We start from the raw sequence: 19,364 nt of genomic DNA, 5'->3' as shown, positions 1-19,364 counted from the left end.
GGCAAACGAGTATTTATTTATATTGTTTTTATTGTATTATTCAATAATTGATCGCGCTTATAAACTTAAGTCTCATTTGAGGCTTAGGAAGTGGAGTTGAAATAGTTGAGTTACAACCCTAATCAGGATTGAACCCCAAACCTTGGGATTGGAAGGTAACACGTTAACCACCAAGCTACAGGTTCACAACTTATGCTCTACTACGAAAGTTGCTATAGATTAGAAATTAAGTTCTTAACTTGCGAATATTTGATCATACATGGCATAGGCCCATAATGCAGTATACTTTATGTTTAATATCATACCTTTTATTTACAAATAATACTGTACAGTAATAATACTGTACAGTAATAATACTGTACAGTAATAATACTGTACAGTAATTGAATAGTTGGATAAACTATAAATACAATTGCTTAAAAATAAATACTTGAATGAAAAATACTGCTTTAAAACCCTATGATGAATAAAAATGTAGATTAATTATTAATTAAGGAATATTTCAATAAATTTACTCAATAACAACGGACCCTTTCCTCATAATTGTGTTTTTGTTTAGCACAATGGTATAAACGTAATTTTTTTCCAACATAGCTTTTGTCAGTTTCAGTATTTGTTTTTATACAATATGAGGCAATTGTGTGAGTGTTATATGGCATATACTTACAACTGGTGATAGAATGAAAGCCTATCGAGTTGAAGATTTGAAAAGAAAAATAATTAAAAAGCGTGTTGAAAGCGTTGCACGTTCCCGGTAATAAATAATAACAAAACAAAAAATCAAGATTTTTAATAAATTATAATATAAAACAATAAATCATCGTAGCACTCGCTAAATACACTTCGTCTCGCTTTATGTTTTGAAAGTAAACAACAAATTAAAAAATATTCTGTAGGCCTATCTTTCAGTATATAGGCCAAGGCCATACTTAATTAAGAACATTAGAATTATACCATGCATTAGTAACACATTATTGCATGTAAATTTATTAAATTATATATTATATTTTTTTAGACGAAATTATGTCGAAACGACCATGGGGTACGGTAAGCAAACCGAAAAACATGAGTCTAGGATACCAGAAAATATCGGATTACGACGTGGAGAAAGTTGTGAATCGGTTGTACTATGTGCCGAAACGTCGAGAACTTGGCCCACCGAAGCGTTCGACAAAACCGATGAGTGCCGATCAAATTGACAGGGTGGTGGAACGATTAACAAAGATTGACAGAGTTCCTGATTCAAGACGTGTACCAGAAGGAAAACTGAAGGAAATAGGAATCTTAAATTCTTTTGCATGGAAGGGATATAATTGAGCATGAATAACTAAAGGAGTAAACGTTACATCCTCTACACAGAACAGCTATTGACCAATCATGAAGAAGCAACGCTCATCAAACATGCATCCTCTTCTACGCGCAAAAAAACTATTGACCAATCATTAAAAGAGTAACCTTTACATCCTCTGCACACACGTCACACACACACACCAGCTATTGACCAATCATGAATAAAAAATGCTCATCAAACATGCATCCTATTCCATGCGCAAAAACTATTGACCAATCATGAAGCAGCAAGCTTTTGGTTTGTGAATACAATTATTAGAGCGCTGTTTTCGCCGAGAGGTACTCGCATAACATACATTCTTTACCATTATTTCATCTTATTTATTGTACGTTCTTATACATGATAGATGTGCTCATATTACTGAAAGACACATTTAATTTTTATCTATTCTTTTCATACATGGTAGATATGCACATAACGGTATTAAGCTTTGTCTACACTCAAACAAGTTTGTCAAAAAAAGTGTGATGTGACCAAATGGTAATGATATGCCCAAATATGGTAGTGATATGACATCATCATGTCCATATTATGGGCACATCACTTTTTTTTCATAATGTTTGATAGTGTGGACAGAGCTTTAGTTACAGTACTAAACATACATAGCTAATGACACGGTAACGTCTGGCGGCAATTAAAACAAGTAATGCAAATATTTATGTGTGCTCACTTTTGAAAATAATTTTGTTTGTCAATAAACTTATAAAAAGAAAGTGTAATTTTTTATTATTTTTAAGTTGTAATTTCAATATTAGACATAAGAGTATGTATCAATAAATGTTATTATTGGGTCTGTTTGCCCGGTTTGCCGTCAGCTGACTACAGCACGCTGTAAATATTATTAATGGAGGTATAAAATATACTTATAATTTTATACTTCCATGGTAAATTGAAGTGATTCCGTACGAGAACGTCGACTGTAGAGGCCAAGTGATATTCAATTGAGCTGGTTTTCACAATAACAGATCGTGACTTTGTGACTAAACATTGTGGTAAAACAATGACAATACAATAAGTTGAAATGGTATTTTTATTATCCTGATCTATTGACCGGAACAACGTGTATTCACGTTGTCTGAATCTAAACAAAATATCTTAGTTTTTCTTCATTTTTTCAACCCCACTTCTAATAATAGGCCTGAATTCCACAAATTACAATGCAAACGGCATTAGAATGATAAAGATTAAGCACTTAGTTTTACCATTTTTGGCCCATGCCCACTGATGTGGAAGTGATCATTACCTGTATTACAAAATATAAACACATATATGCAAAGTCTGGTATTAATCTAGACAATACTGGTCATGCTATGCTATGCCATACCATTAACTAGTTTATTGTGAGTCTGTTGTTGGTTTGTATTTGTTCGTGGTCATCACTGTGTCGACATCTTATCATTTGTCAGTGTTTAACAGTCAAAATTCAGACCGCATTATTCAGATCACCATGTCGTATGAAAACTTTTGCCAAGAATCTTTTATTCCGTTAATTACATCTGATGATGTTCCAGGTCTCGTAGACAACCTGTACGGCATTGCAATCGAGGGTGTGCAGGAATTGACGGGCTACAGTGACAAGAATTTCTACGTGAAAGTAAGTCAAACAAGTGTTGAAAACGAATGTAGCAAGTTCGTACTAAAGATTACCAACTTAGAAGATTCACGTAATGTAGGATGGCTTGACGGACAAACTGCAATGATGCGACATATGAGCGCGCAAGGTGTTGCTTGCAGTCGACCAATAGCTAATTTAAACGGGAACTATATGCATTTAGTCAGTATGGAAAAAAACAGCAAAGGTACAGTAGCTTATGACTTATTAAGTTTATTATTAATAATTCATACTGCACTGCCGTCACTGTCACGGCGAGGCCGGTCTTATAAGGTTTTGTATCGTATCATGTTTTGTGCGCACGTTTCAACTTATATTGTCTATTTTGTGGTTTCACTATATTGTACACCTTAAGCTCTGTCTACAATATCAAACTTTATGTGACAAGAAAATGTGATGTGCCCATATATTGACGCGATGACATCATGTCACTACCATATTTGGACCGTGCGTTCATACCAACATAAAGAATTTTTTTTATTTCGTCACATGCAACCAGATAACATGCAACTGTTTATTTTCAATCATTTTAATCATTGCAATTTTCTTTAGGAATTAGAAAATATGGCACATATATTGTCAGACTGCTAAGCTACATGAAGGGGGAAATTATGGCGGCATTGGAATTTGATTCGACATTACTTCATCGTCTTGGTGTTTTTCTTGCCGAAATAAAACGACATTTTGAGGTATTGCGAACAGTTATTTTATACATCGATATTGTTTTCTGTTAAATAGTCTAAATAGTGATGCTATTTTTTTTTTGTCAAGGATTTTAGTCATGAATATTTTAAACAAATGGACGACTATGAATGGAATTTAACTAAAATTGTGGAAATTGCGCCATCAAAACTAGCTGCTCTGACTGATAAAAAACGGCAACTATCTGAATCCGTTATCGACGAATTCCGAACAAATGTGCTTCCGAAATGTAGCCAATTGAAAGAAGGTACGTATCCGAGTAAAACAGTTATTTAAATGCGTTTATTCCACAGAGGTTTTTCACATTTTCGCTTGGTTTTCACAAAACACAAGGGCGTACTTGCAACGTGGTGCGTTGGGGAATCACAAGCGATAAGTACGTCGTGATTGGTCAAATTACTTTGGTACGTCTCACTTACGTCTTTGCGTAAATGAAATTGTGATTGCAAACCGGAGGTGCCGACCAGTTGTGTGGGCGACCCATTTAACAATTTGTTATAATGCATTTTATTTAATAATGTGTTTATGACTTGTTCTAAATGTTGTTATGGTGTCCTGTGTCTGTGTGTAAATAACGATTGGTAACCAAATTGACAAGCACCTGCTTCTTTTGGTGGCTATCGTAAATTTAAATATTTCCAATTGGTCAATAAATTAATACTACTTTTTTTGTTGGTAGGTGTTATTCACGGTGACTTCAGACCCGCAAATATTGTAGTAGACTATACAGGTGACAATGCATCACTTTCTGTCATCGACTTCGGAGACTCTATCCGCTCATACGTACTATTTGACCTTGTCATAACGTTAGCACACACCATGTTATACGATATCGACAGCTACCTCAACGTTGCTAGACAAGTCATTGCTGGATATACGTCCGTTATACAGTTACCAACATGGCAAATACGTCTTCTACGGACATGCATCCAAGCAAGACTAGTCCAAGTTTTAGTGTTGTGTTATAATAGATATATTGAACTACCGTTCAATGAGGACTATCTCTTGGGCTGTGAACGACAAGGCGGATGGAAACTTGTTGAAATATTGCATGATCTATCAGATACTGAATGGTTGCGAACTGTTACAAACTCTTGACTGGTAGAAAGTAATGAGATGAAATCTATTTACTATACCATTTTTATAGTTATTTCCTTAAAAATTAGGGTAAACAACTATTTAAATGAGTGAGCATTTTCATTTTCACGGGGACATCACATCTTATAATAACATTCGACTTTGAATGCTGCATTTGTACATGATGACATGTTGCAAAATAGTACAGTATTAATTATATTATAATACACTGTACACTTTCACCGACTAAAAATGTTTGAATTAAAAGGAGGCACTTTCAGGAGCAAACAGGGGTCCCTTTAATAGAGGTTTCGCCTAATAGGGGTTGGCCAGTGTTAACGCAGGCACTCATTCATTTAAAGGACATATCTGTTTAATAGGGGTGTCCCAAAGAATGGGATCAGCTGTACTGAAGTAGAAATTTATTTTTTTCAGCATTTCGTGTAAAACTCTTGAAAAGATGAAAATTGGATTGTTTTTAATTAGCGGCCTCTATGTATTGTATACTATACTATAATTGTAGCACCCTCTAATGTTTAGCTATGCTTTTATAAGGTCTTCTAATATTTCACTTTTCAAGTTGGCTTCTCTGCAATACTGTGTATATTTTAAAACAGGAAAAGTTTCTCTTTTTAATCATCCAAATGAAATTAAACATATTATTGTAGTATATCCATGCGTCATTTGTGGTACCTTTTTCCACTTTGACTTAGGCAGATTAGTACAGCCAATTTCACCGTTACCAAACACGCCAAAAAGTGGTGTTCTTGGAAAAATCTTACGAAATGCCTTACTTTCTACGTCCCAGTCTTGGAAGAATTCGCTTCCACGACCGATACAAGCAAACATGAAGCCTATACTGTTGGTCTCCGATAGCCCAGCATTTTTTAATTGTGTAAGTTCTCTGATTACGTGTTCTTCAGTGTCCACATTTTCATCTAGAAGTATAGAAGCCGCATTTACACGATCTCCCGCAAAGACGATACATTCTGTAGAGTCTGTAGTATCACTGTAAACCAAAAAAAAATAAATTTATGCAACAGTGTCTTTAAGGAAAAACAAATTTACGATCATGGAGTAATATAGTTAGTTAGAATTGTATGCTATGCAATGCTGGTGACTCTTGTGCGTTTGAAAAACCACCAGGCCTATAGTCGGAGCGGTGTGTAATAATAGCTACTGTATATTGCGAGGCCCAATTTATCTTCTTGATGGACCTAGACATTCACAGTAGGTGTGTTTAAAACGAATATGAATGTTTTGTATGGAATGGATACAATATTTCCATTCAATGAAAGATGGACTGTTCTATTTAAAGAGGCAGAATTGTTATTATGATTTTTAATCCCTGGTCTGTTTCTGTTTGTTTTTTTTGTGTTATTTATTTTTATATATTTAGGAAAATTGCCAAGGATAACCATCCATAAGCAAATTCACTCACTATCCTTCTGACAAACATATACACAAGATTCTCTACATAAACAAAGTCTTATTACAAGTCTTTAGGGTGGAGTTGTAAATTGTCATTAGACAACACATGACAGGACTTGAACCCAGGACCCTTGGAGTGGTAGTGAAGCATCATAACCACAAAGTCACAACTCCACTCTTCTGATTAATTACCTTAAACTGTAGTCAATAACAGCGCCAGCTATTACTGGTGTTTGTCCATCTCTGAAGAAGGTGTTCTGAAGTCGTTCACCAGCAGGACTTGTGCTCATACTTGTGTTTGACGTCATCGTAAGGATGCATTTCACATTTTGGTGTCTTTCTACCCCTGATTGTTCCCAGATGCCACGATGATTCTGAATGGACACCTTGTAGATTTGAACCCCTTCCATCTTTGGAAACAGGATTGCCACTGCTCCACCTTCACCTTCGGATTCAGCACAGTTTGCTAAATTTCTGGTTGTACCTATTTAAAACATTTCAAAAGTTGAGTTCCATATGAAAAAATCAGAAATACTGTATATCCTTCTTGGGTATAATCCCACTTCGGGTTTAATCCCACCCACTACTTTAAGTCTGACAAACAGGCATATCCCCGGGTATAGACCAAGTATTGACTTTGGTGTGGATGTCTAGCCAGTTCAGAGGAGTTTTTATAAGAAATGCTTTTCTGAACCAGGGTTTCCTCAGATATAGTCCCACTTAGTTCGCCCAATTTTTCATTCTAGGTGGGTGGGATTATACCCAAGGATATACAGTAATGATAGTAAAAAGTATTCTGTAAAAGTTGTCTAATTCTTTTTTGCATTTATATAAATAATAAATAAATATTTTGTAAACTTTTTGTATTCAAGATGGTTTGCATAAAAGTTGATCGTTGACCATATCTGTGTTAGAAGACAAATAGTGACTGTTTCATATTCTGTGTATGGGAAATATGTTTTCATTTTTTGAAACCTGTATACTAGCTATTCAACTCCATCTCGTTGAATAGAAAAGTCGAGCTATTCATTAATGAAAGTATTCTTTCTATCTCCATGCATGTGTATTATTGTATGTACTTACTAATAGTTCCAGGAACTGTAACAGACAGAATATCACATGATGGCGGCAGAGCTGCTTTAATATGCTTCTGAATGGTAACTGAAGATTTTTTTTTATCTGTAACCGGTGAACCATGAAATTTATCTGCAGTTTGAAATTCACTAAAAAATAAACAGGAAGCTGGAACACTCCAAGTTTCCTAAAACAACATAATCAATTATTAATAGTTGTGGTATTAATGATGTTCAATTAGGGAGGTTATTCCACCATAATTTAATAATAACGCTGCCAATGCGTTATTGTTACAAAAAATACATCTTACTATTAATATTATTTTGCATTATTCCGCCATGATTTATTTACCTTTAAGCAATTATGCAAGTCAAGGCCAAAGTAGCCCAGAGAGTGGGGAACAACAGCAGGACTAGGGCTTGATCCTGAAGCAATATGATAATTATACTGTGCCCATGTGATACAGTTTTCTCTTGATTTAAGTATCAATTCTGCAACACTTTTCCATCTTTTACACACCCTAATTTTCAGTGGGAAAAAGTTAAATATGTAAGTAAAATCATTCAAAAAATATTTTTTTAATATATATAAAAAGGAAATCAAATTTAGTAGAACTAAACAATGTAAATGTTCCAATTATTAATGCAAATGATTAATAAAAGTCATTAATGAATTTACAAATATTGTGTTTTTTCACGCTGCTGCTCTAGCCCGCTACGTCCCATTAGGACTACTCAATCAGAAGCTAAAGCAAGCAGCAGTTATAGTTCTAAGGACAGACAGTTTTGTGAAAATGGAATAATTTATAATTTATTGATTCCAGCTGCTACAGTAGACCCAAAAAACGTCTGGGAAAGAGTCCATTAGGACATGTCATGCTAAAATTACAAATCCCTAATAAGCATTTCTGGTATATTCACTGTCAGATCATTGAATTATTATCGAAACAGTCCATTAAAGTTTGTGTTTGTAATACGATACTTCACAATTGAAATATCTAGGGTGATGAAGTGACCCCCAGATTTGACCTTAGCAATAAAATTAACTAAAGTGACAGAAATTGAGTATTCACTTCTGTAACAAAAAAAAATATTTATTCACATAGGCCTATAAAAAAAGAAAAGAAACCCAAAAACCATTGTCTGACAGACAATTTAAGTATTTGTTGCTTTAAATTACATTTTTTTCAGGTAAAATAACTATTATGTGACAATAAAATGACACATTCAAAAACATTTAAAATAAAAAATATTTTTCAATAAGCGAGCAGCGTTTTTTGTAAGAAATATTTCTTGTTATTAATAGGCTAGCTAGGTTAGGAAGGTAGAGTAAGTAGGCCTACTACTACTAAACTAAATAGCCTAGATAGAGACCTATGCATATGGATTGGCATTTTAGCCCTAGGCCTAAACCAAGGTAACTTTCTAGAAAAAAAAGCACACCTAGAACAATTTAACAATGATTGTGCTGGTAATTTTTTGAAAAGTCGTTTCAGGAACTCATGGAGTTCTGTCATCACATATCTGATATTACTTTCTTGCTGATGAAGAAGTTCTTCTTCCTGTTCCCGAACAATGATGTCATTTTCTTCACCTAAAACGTCCATATTAAATGCAATTTTTTTTTTAAATATTAATAAAATTATCCCCCTAGCTATAATCTATTGCATTTCAGTGATTAATTGTAGTAATACACAGAAAACACCCGAAAAATTGAGACAAAATACTCCATCCGAAACCAAAATCTCAACTTTGTTTTGATTATGAATGTGTCAAAGGTTATCATTTAAAAAGGTCATATTATTGATGACCTTCTAATGTCTGAGAGTATTTATATTTATATTTGAATACCTTTAAATTCTAATAAGTAATTCGTTTTTTAGTCTGATCCCTTATTAAATATTACTAAATTATTAAAACATATGTTATATTGTATTTTAAATAAAACACAAATTATGTCTTGTTGTATACAATACTTACTCGAATTTAAGCGAACGAGCTTAAAATTATAATATTGTTGTTGCATCTGTATTGAACCGGCCAATCAAATAGCTGTATTTCACCAGCTGGCCAATCGTGGGTCAGCCGCGTGTATTCAAAAGGAACAAGCCCAATGGATCAGCTCTTTAAACATCGAACCTTGCTGTAGTGTAGTTGAACCAAGTGCATTTTTTGTGGTAGTTGTTTGTATTTGAGTTTAAAATTCGCTATATCGAGACTTTATATCTACGAAATGGCTCTTCGTACCAGATCTCAAATGGTTAGATTTTCGTTACTTCAGTAAATTATGTGCCTTAATCGACTTTAAATTGGTTATAATTTGACCGAAACCGTCGATTGTTTGGGCCGTTGTTTGTTGTGTGGATCGGATGGCTTTCCTGGGCTGGCTTGTTTTTTATTGGCTTGCCTTCGGCGTGGCTATTGGCTACTAGGCATAGGCCTAGCCTAGTACTACTAGGATAGATACGGCCGGCCGTTTTAGCAAAGCTATAATATTACTAGGTAGCCGCCTAGCTTACAATCACATTAATAATGGCCAAATTGTTTTTTTTGTCCAGAATACTTTCAGTAACGACGATGAAAACAAGTCCAATGCAAGGCTTGCATTGCTGGCTGCCAAGACTGGAGTTTCAATACGCGATGTCAAATCAAGAGCAGCTCTCGGAAACATTAGCAATGTTAGTAGACAGTCGAATAGAGTTGCAGAAAAGGTACAAATAAAACTATATACGTTATGTCTAAAGATACGGTACCGTATCCATACTTTTTAAAACTAAAAGTACGGTAATTATAGAGGGCGCTATGTAATGTGGATGTTAATCAAATAGGTTATTGCATTGGTTTTCTGCAAGCTAGCTGTGTAGCCTAGTGGGCATGTGATGAGGCTTTGGCTTAAGGGGTTGGGGGTTCGATGCTCTTCTTGACGTCTTTTTTTTATTTTATTTTTTTAGTTTTTAATTTAAGAGAGATTATTTAGAGGGTTAGGTTTTTAATATTTAGGAAGGAGTTTAATATTTAGGAAGGAGTTTTATATTTAGGAACGAGTTTTATATTTAGGTACGAGTTTTAGGAATACAATTTTACCGTACTTTTAGCAAACGGAAGCGCCCTCTATAATTACCGTATCTTTAGTTTTTAAAAGCATGGATACGGTACCGTATCTTTAGCAACGGCGAACTATATAATAATTACAAGATCCTACTTTGTTATTGGTCTGGATGTTCAATTTTTATTTTTTTTTTGCAGGTGGTGAAGAAGCCAGCCCGCATGACTAAATCAAAAGCCACATCATCATTGCTGTCGGTTGCAACAATGAAGCCTGGAATTGTAAGCACTGTGGTTTTATCTGAAAAAGAATCAATTATTCCAGTCTCCTTGCGGTTCTTTTTTTCATGCTTTTTCGTTTATTTTTATTTCTAGCCACCGAAATCTCCAGAGGCTATGGATACATCTGAAATGGGTCAAATTGCAAAGGCGTTTTCTCAGAAAATGATGATCAACATAGAGGACATTGATAAACATGATGGCGATAATCCACAACTGTGCTGTGAATACGTTAATGACATTTATGATTACATGAGGCACTTGGAATGCGTTCTTAAAGTAACAAAAGATTATATGGAGGGCCAGAGCATCAACAGTAAAATGAGAACCATCCTTGTGGATTGGTTAGTTCAAGTGCATCTTCGCTTTCACCTTCTGCAAGAGACTCTCTTTCTCACTGTTCAGCTTATTGACCGTTATTTGGAGGTAAATAATTTTAAATAAAAAGTAAACATCAAGCTATACTACATTTCTCGACATGAGTTAGCCTCTTATTTGATTTTTTTTCAGTTGAAACCAGTATCGAAAGACAAATTACAACTTGTTGGTGTGACTGCAATGTTCATTGCCTGCAAGTACGAAGAGATGTACCCACCAGAGATTGGCGACTTCGTCTACATCACCGATAATGCTTACACCAAAAGCCAAATCAGGACCATGGAAATTCAAATGTTGTCTGGCCTCAACTTCGGATTGGGGAAACCCTTGTGCATTCATTTTCTTCGCAGAAATTCCAAAGCTGGAGAGGTACTACATCACGTTTTTCAGGGGTTCCCCCACAGTGTACTTAACTAGCATACATTAGTTTTTTTGGGGAGCACAATTTGAAGCCCTACTCTATCCCCAAATTAACAAATTTCATCTTTTTTTCTAGGTTACTCCAAAGAAGCATACCTTAGCCAAATACTTGATGGAGCTGACCCTTCCTGAATACGAGATGGTGCAATATAACCCTTCAGAAATAGCTGCTGCAGCACTTTACCTCTCTATGAAACTGCTAGATACTGATGCCAAATGGAACCCTACACTCGTACACTACAGCACCTACACTGAATCTTATTTAATGCCGATTATAAAGAAGATGGCTTCAATAGTATACAAATCACCCACTTCAAAATACCAGGTATGGTATTTCATTGGTATCACTCGCTGTGGCGTAACGCAGGGCCCTGACACCCTTAGTTTAGGAATTCAAGTGGCCCTCCAACCTCAGGAATTTTCAGCCTTTTCTTCTCGGGGTCCTTGGGTTCATAGCCCTTGCACCATTGCCTGCTCGGAAATGAAATGGCTTACATTGCGCCAATAACAAATTCCCTTGGAAATCAATCGTTAATCTTTATGTAATTATTTTATTCTTCCAGGCTGTGCGTTCAAAATACGCAAGCAGTAAGTTTCTCAAGATCAGTACACTGTCTGAACTTTCCTCGCCAACAATCAAGCAGCTAGCAGAGGAATAATTTGGACTTGAGTACAAACCTGTGCGAAATATATTTAAATCTTACATCTTTTATCATGTTATATAAATTCACCATAATACGTGTCAAGAATTCGGACTACTTGAAAATAGTCTAGCCATATAGTTCGGCATATTTTTTCTAATTATGTATGTATGTAATTTTATATTCAATTATCAAATCTTGTTTTAGTTGTAAATGTATAGTATTGTAATTTGATATTAAAGTTCTTTTAAAAATATTTCCTTTTTGTGTTTGAATTTTTTCTTTGACTCTTTGCTTTCCCTACATTCCATCCTTTTCTGCTCGTACTTTATGATACAAAAAAATGTGATGTGATTCCATATGTCATATCTCTACCATATTTTTGAGCACATCACACTTTTTTAGTTGGGTAGTGTAGACCACCACCTTAACAAAAAAAAACCTTGTGCAAAAATCAGTTTTATGGCATACAATTTTACTTTATTTATATTGTCGGTTCATATCAAATATTGCAAAACTAAAATTTCAGCAGCAAATACAGATCTGCTAATTCCTTTTTTTACTACTATTTACAATATGTCTGCTATTTTTTTTCTTGGTTCCCATGTCCAAAGCAAGTGAGTTCACCAATCGCAAGTAATGCGAGTCGATCGCGATTGGTCAAATTTAGTTCGTCAAAAGTAGTGGGAACCAAGATACCCTGTGTAAATAAATTTATTGTTTTCCAAAAAAATACATTACGAGTACAGTATTATAATTTAACTACACTTCTTTCCTATTATCATACAGATGTCCATATTATTGCGCATAATTAATTACATATGTGTTTCATCTTCCGAGTCTGAATCAAAAGAATCTGAATCAAAATCATCGTAAATATTGTTCGATGCCGTCGTAATAACCGGTTCATTCGAATAAATTAATTCATCTGGCTCTATTTGTACACTGCCTTGAGGTTTTACATTTTGAAAGGCTGCAATAACCGCGGGAGAAAGAGAATCGTTACATACGTCTGGGAGGGGCTCGAATGAAGAGAGCCGTTTTGTTTCTGGTTTAGATGCTACGGTAGGTTTAATTGGAAGAGTTGCAATGCTAAACCGTAAACTAGTCGGGGACTCTGGGCTATATCCATAATTTGGAAAGCCTACTGGTTGAACAGGGTCTGCATCGTGGGTATAGTTCATATATTCACTGGATATGCTATTTATACGTTGATTTTCACTTGAGTTTTCATAGATTGATTCACGTGACGTATTTGCGGTCTTTTTATTGATTTTTGCTTGTTTCTTTTCATTTCTAATTTTCAGAGGAGATGCGTATATAGCATCATTAGCAGTGGAACCGTAGCCGTCGATGTGGTAAACATCTACCGATGGATGTCTTTGACCATAGCGTCCACCACTGATCGATCGATGGTTGAAACTGATTTTACGAGCAAGTGATAATTTCCGCCGTCTTCCATGACGGAGTAGAACATAGCACAATAGTATAAGGACTATGCCGACAATTGTTCCTAGCAGACTGAGCACAACCACTGCAACAACCGTTAACTCATAATCATCTGTGCTCGCCATACTGGTGAAACCTCTGTCAGTAACTAATAATAGAACGCCTTCTGACGTTGTGCTATGACCAGACGGTATGTATACTGTACAAGTAATATTATAGAAAGTATCAACCTCTCCGTTAAAAATTGGCACCAGTTCTAATACCCCTATGTCAATATCATCATATTCAAACGTTTCATTCAATGCATTGAGCTCCCGACCGCTAATCAACCATTCATATCTGGATACGTATGGTTCGGCTTCAGCCTGACACGTAAAATTAACTGGCATTCCGCCCTTTGCCTCTGCATTATCCTCAATTATTTTAACAACAGGTGTGATGGCAAGTGGTGTAAGGCTACATGTTCTGGCAAAGCTGTCAGCGCCTGCATTTGTAACTGAACACGTGAAGCTTCTGAAGTTGTCAGTCGGTTGTAAGACTAGCGAATAAGTGACGCTGTTCGCAGCCGCGATGGTCAGTTCGATGCCAAGGTCGTCATACCACGTGATAAATGTTTGCTCATTGTCATCATCAACGAGACATTGCATTGTTACCAATGCACCCGATGGCAAGGCATGGTTTGGAGTTTGTTGGCATACCAATGCTGCAAGTAAAGTCAATGTAGCGTAAGTGGACGAGATCGATGTCGAACCAGGCGTAGAGTGTGAACAAAAGTATGTACCCTTGTCCGTGTCTTTAACATTCACGATTTGTAAATCGTACTGTCCTCTACTGTAAGCGTCGCTACCTCCAAGTATAGAGTATCGATTCTGAACATCTTCAGATGCAGAAATGCTAACATGAAGACCGACCATTATGTAACGACCATCTTGGACTTTAAACCATTTCATTTCACCACTTCCAAGATAATTCACTGTACATGTTAATATTATTGTTGATCCGGCAGTTGTATCAATGTCTGATGGCATTTGTACGAAAGTAACCGGAACTAAAAGTGTCGTAGGCCTAATTGTTGGTGGTAAAGAAACGTAAGTAGGCACATTATTTGTTGTTGTTGTTGGATTGATGACAGGCGGCGAAAGAATATCTATGTCAGCATAATCAGACGAGAATGAGCTTCTTCCTTCGGGATAAACATATGTACAAAAGTAACGTCCACTGTCGATTTCTTTAGCATTTGTAATTTGCAGTGAGTACTGTCCATTATTATAGGCGTCTATACCACCTATAATCGAGTACCGATTTTTTATATCGTCTGATGGTGATGTAACGTCAAGACCCACAAGGATATACACGCTTTCCTGCACATTAAACCACTGCATCACGCCACCATTAAGGTAGTTGACAGCACAATCTAGCACAATCACAGAGCCTGGAGTAGCCACAACACTAGAAGGTAATTTTACAAAAGATACCAGAATTTCTTCTGTTGTTGGAGAACGTATAGTTGTTGTTGAAGGACGTGTAGTCGGAATCATTACAAATGGTTCAACGATAACCGTGCTAGTCAAACTTTCGGCGGTGTGTCCCTTTGGATCGTAAACACGACAGTATATCATATATGCAAGTGCACTTACGCCTCCGTCTGTGATAACCGTTACACTAAACGATATTCTATCTGTGCTCAATTCAAACTCAAAGATACTATCATAATCATAAATTGATCGTGCATTAATAAGCCAGTCAATACTTGCTATGTGAGGATAAGCAATAGGTGAGCATTGGAACTCCATGGTCTGGCCTTTTGTGATTGAATAAGTGCCAGAAGGAGTAACAGTAGCTGTCGGGTCGATAGACAATGGCACAAGAGAACAAGAACGGATAACATTGGGATGTTCTGTTACCACAATCTCGCATACAAATTCCTCGTGGTTATTTTCTCCAGAAAGAGTTCTTCGAGTGCTGGTTGTTATTGCATTATAAGAAATAATGTCAGATTTGTATTTCCACTGAACTTGCGTTACAACATCACTGTTCACGTCTCTGGTATCCAGCGCACAAATTAAGTTCACTTGTTGACCAATTTCAGGTGAAGCTATACTCTGTGAACACGTTGGCTGGTGAAGTACGGTCAAAGTGGCTGATGTTGTACCAACAGGAACATCTGAAGTACCTACTTTATCATACGTACATCTGTATTGATCAGTATCGCTAGCTTGTAAATTCGTAATAATTATATTATATTGTCCGGCGGCGTAAGCTGTTATCCCTCCTTCAATATACGCACGTTGGTCAAAATTCGATAAAATTGTTAACCCTTCCGATATGTATTCATTACTACCATCCTTGTACCACTGTAACAGATCTCCTGACATGAAATTACCGACCGAACATTGTAAAGTCGCATTGCCGCCTATGAGAGAAACAACGTCAAATGGAGAACTTGTGAAGTCCGATTGCGCATAGAGGCAGTGGAGTGTCGATAGAAGTGTCATCAACTTAAGCAGCACCATTGTTTCGGAATATCGACAGTACTTCTATTCCAACTTCAGATAATTTGTCGAATCTACAAGATAAAAGTGAATAATAATATAATAAAAAGCAGCTTATCCATCTGTGTTTGAACGCACATAGCTCCAGTATTTGAACGCGCGTGTGCAGTACAGTAACTACCAACAGTGTTTGAACGCGCGCGTGCCATACAGTACCTACCAACAGTGTTTGAACGCGCAAGTGCAATACAGTACCTACCAGCAGTGTTTGAACGCGCGCGTGCAATACAGTACCTACCAACAGTGTTTAAACGCGCGTTGAAAGTGTAATGTGTCTTCGTGAAAGGTTTATAAAATAGAGCAGTATTATACAAGGAGTGGGCCTAATCTACGATACCGATATATCCGCAGAATATAATATATTATTGATAGGATTTTTTGTACCTTCTCAAATATTTTACCAGTATTCAATATATAATACCAATTGTTCAAAGGCCAAGTACAATCGGTTACGACACAATTAATATTAATGCGGCGGTGGCGATCTAGTAGAACACAATATCTGTTCGCATCAAGCTATTTGTATTAGAGGAAATAGAGATGATAAAAAATTACTTGACCCCGACAGAAATATACAGTAGATACTGTGTTCATTTACAAATGTAGGTATTTTATTATCTTATATATCAAAATACAATCATTATCAACTTTTATATTGACCATGAAAGTTTCCGACTATTTCCATTATTAGTTTTGAACAATAGTTTAATTTTGTTTTAAACAAGGAATTGTTTGTAAAAAATCAAGTACATGTAACCTTCCTATACCCTGAATTCCGCCTTTGTTGGCGTATTGTTGATGTTTATCAAACCCTGTGTACAATGATCTTATTCAACAAGAGTACCGTATGCTCTGTCTACACTATCAAACTAGTAACTAGTTTGACAAAAAAAAGTGTGATGTACGCAAATATAGCAGTGATATGACATCATCATGTCCATATATGGGCACATCACATTTTTTTGTCACATAAAGTTTGATAGTGTAGACAGAGCTTAAGAGTTTGGATCAGCAAAATCTGAATGTTTAACACACGCTAGCTAATAGGCCTATCTAGTTCATTAGAAATAAAATATATACTAGAATGATTGGACAACACTACTGTAGGATATGGTAAAATGATGTTGCATTCCAATTTAAACCAATTGTCGCTATGGTAACACTTTAATGGATACAATAAGTTAAACCAAGGAAATCACACTAAATACGATTTAAATAAAAGTGAAGTACGCATAAATTAGTTGGTGTCAGCTTATTATACAAAAACATCGGATTTTAAGTATAAGTATTATGGATCAAGGAGATTTTGATACAATGCCTGTTTATAGTTTAGTTATCAATCACTAAACAATCGTAGGCCTACATAATGATGTACTGTACTTCTGAAATCCGAACTTTTAGCATCGAAACAATGTTAGTTCTTATACCAAAAGATTCACTATAATTTCAAATAAAAAGTGTAGGCCTTATAATGTTCTTTATCTTTATTTAGAGTTACCCTTATTAAATTAGTCTTTGTCAACATTCTGTGATTTCGACTCTATCTTAGGCCTACACTGAATTTTATACAATTTAGAGACACACGACCTATTATGACTAAGTAGTGCTTGTGTACAGTTGGTGTTTTTCTATTTATAACAAGTGACGCCTACTACTAGAGCTTCTTATTAATAATGCTAGAATTTATCTAACTCGTAGATTGAGTGTTTGTAAAAAAGATTTTTTTTTTTAAATATCATGACATAAGTAAGTGTCTTATCTTGTATTTGTGCCATGTATTTAGCCATTACTTTTAAGCCTTTGTTATAGGCTACACAAAACAGTCAAAGGAGGATCACACCAATAGTTACAAAACAAACATAAACCTATGTCTTTAACATTAGTCATCAAACTGATTACTATGTATTGTTTGGCCTAATTCACAACAGGTTTCTTTTTATTACACCGAATTCATAATAATTCCTTACAATTTCAGTTTACACATCAAGTGTAAAACATATGCTATACGTAACTGTGTAAATAACAAAATATGATATATATATTAGCTCTGCTAACTTTTCTGGCTGTTTTACTTATCGTTTTGATTTAGCTTTTCGCTTTTTTTTTGTATCTCCATTGAGATCCAGCCACTGATACCCACAGCATTGTAATTTTTTCAGTAATTTGCCTTTGGATTTATATATTAATATCAATATACAATCTCTATACAAACAATACGGCCAATAGTACAGTTTTTACTGTCAGTTTTTATATCTCAATACACTGTATAGAATAACAAAGATCATTTTTACTAATCAAGATTAAAGTTAAGGAAATAAAAAAGGAATAATATGGTAGATAAATGTTTAAACTGGCTATATTTTGGTCTTAACTTTCATTAGATATATGGGCCTATCTTGAAAAAACATATTTTAATTAATATAAACATAATTGTTTAAAAATTGGTTAAAATTATACAGAATAAGACAGATGTATCGAAAGTTGCTACAGATAGTCGACATTATAACTTATCACTATACAGTATACTTCATGTTACTTAATATTTCACTACAATACCCATTGATTAACAATACGTGTGAATAGCCAGATTTTATTTGTACTTACCAACAAGTTAAATATTGTACATTAGCCGGTCATTTTGTTTTCCTTGTACGTTTACGTTTTCGAAAAGTCACAAACACATACGGTTAAGTTTTCACAATTATGACTGATGATTTAATTTAGTAGGCCTACTCGACATCATATAATATTGTCACTATACGTTAAAGATACATCTCCAATCCAGTTAAGCCAACTTTAGCATGAAGAAAGAGAGGCCGGGCGAAACTTCTATTGAGTGAGAGCGATGACGTATTTTTAAAGCTTATTCGCTCGAGTACTCTTCAATAGTCTTAAGGTTACGTGTTGAATAGCTTGAAAGAATTGCTATTGTTTACCTTGTGATATCCAGTAAATATGGAGACATACCTGACTTGTAACAGAAGTATCAGTGCCATGTAGAGCTAGGCAGATTTGACTTCCGTATAACAACAATACAAATCAGTACATTCATAACAAATTTTTTGTTGTGGTAAAATTAAATTGAATTGATATAGGCCCTGGTAATCTATCTATTTCATTTGAGGCAATTTTGTTTCCTTCCAACCACGTTATACATTATTTTACATTACTTGAGAACAAAATACCATACTAACAGCAAACATTGCCACTTACAGGATGGCATAATCAAATACAGTGGTCTAATTGTAGAATGCATATAAAAAAAAATCAGAAGAATCTGTGTTCGAATCTAGATTGGTCTTCTACATTTCTCATTCTCACATATTTCTTTATCATATATTAACCATTTAAAAT

At 35.2% G+C, this 19,364-nt stretch overlaps 4 protein-coding genes across 4 annotated transcripts; 2 read left to right on the top strand and 2 right to left on the bottom strand.

Annotated features, from left to right (window-relative positions):
• Positions 1-2,367: 2,367 nt before the first annotated feature.
• On the bottom strand, positions 2,368-9,041 carry LOC140062701 (F-box only protein 22-like). The gene is made up of 5 exons (XM_072109011.1): positions 8,690-9,041; positions 7,599-7,767; positions 7,257-7,434; positions 6,366-6,657; positions 2,368-5,751 (listed from the first exon to the last, which is right to left on the bottom strand). The coding sequence occupies exons 1-5, from the start codon at positions 8,851-8,853 to the stop codon at positions 5,379-5,381; spliced, it is 1,176 nt and encodes a 391-aa protein (XP_071965112.1). The 5' UTR covers positions 8,854-9,041; the 3' UTR covers positions 2,368-5,378.
• On the top strand, positions 2,799-4,763 carry LOC140062702 (hydroxylysine kinase-like). Its single transcript, XM_072109012.1, has 4 exons — positions 2,799-3,150; positions 3,516-3,652; positions 3,735-3,912; positions 4,345-4,763. Exons 1-4 carry the CDS (start codon positions 2,799-2,801, stop codon positions 4,761-4,763), a joined length of 1,086 nt encoding a protein of 361 aa, XP_071965113.1.
• A 312-nt stretch (positions 9,042-9,353) lies between the features above and the next one.
• Positions 9,354-12,265, top strand: LOC140062245 (G2/mitotic-specific cyclin-B-like). Its single transcript, XM_072108374.1, has 7 exons — positions 9,354-9,506; positions 9,805-9,957; positions 10,493-10,573; positions 10,667-10,996; positions 11,081-11,317; positions 11,445-11,693; positions 11,932-12,265. Exons 1-7 carry the CDS (start codon positions 9,480-9,482, stop codon positions 12,025-12,027), a joined length of 1,173 nt encoding a protein of 390 aa, XP_071964475.1. The 5' UTR covers positions 9,354-9,479; the 3' UTR covers positions 12,028-12,265.
• Positions 12,266-12,471: 206 nt separating this feature from the next.
• On the bottom strand, positions 12,472-18,842 carry LOC140062779 (uncharacterized). The gene is made up of 2 exons (XM_072109106.1): positions 18,615-18,842; positions 12,472-16,024 (listed from the first exon to the last, which is right to left on the bottom strand). The coding sequence occupies exon 2, from the start codon at positions 15,969-15,971 to the stop codon at positions 12,825-12,827; it is 3,147 nt and encodes a 1,048-aa protein (XP_071965207.1). The 5' UTR covers positions 15,972-16,024; positions 18,615-18,842; the 3' UTR covers positions 12,472-12,824.
• Positions 18,843-19,364: the final 522 nt, after the last annotated feature.

This window comes from Antedon mediterranea, chromosome 11 (assembly GCF_964355755.1).
Source record: "Antedon mediterranea chromosome 11, ecAntMedi1.1, whole genome shotgun sequence".
NCBI classification, from domain to species: Eukaryota; Metazoa; Echinodermata; class Crinoidea; order Comatulida; family Antedonidae; genus Antedon; species Antedon mediterranea.
The sequence above is the reverse complement of the archived record's forward strand: the minus strand, read 5'-3'. Positions and strand labels throughout refer to the sequence as shown.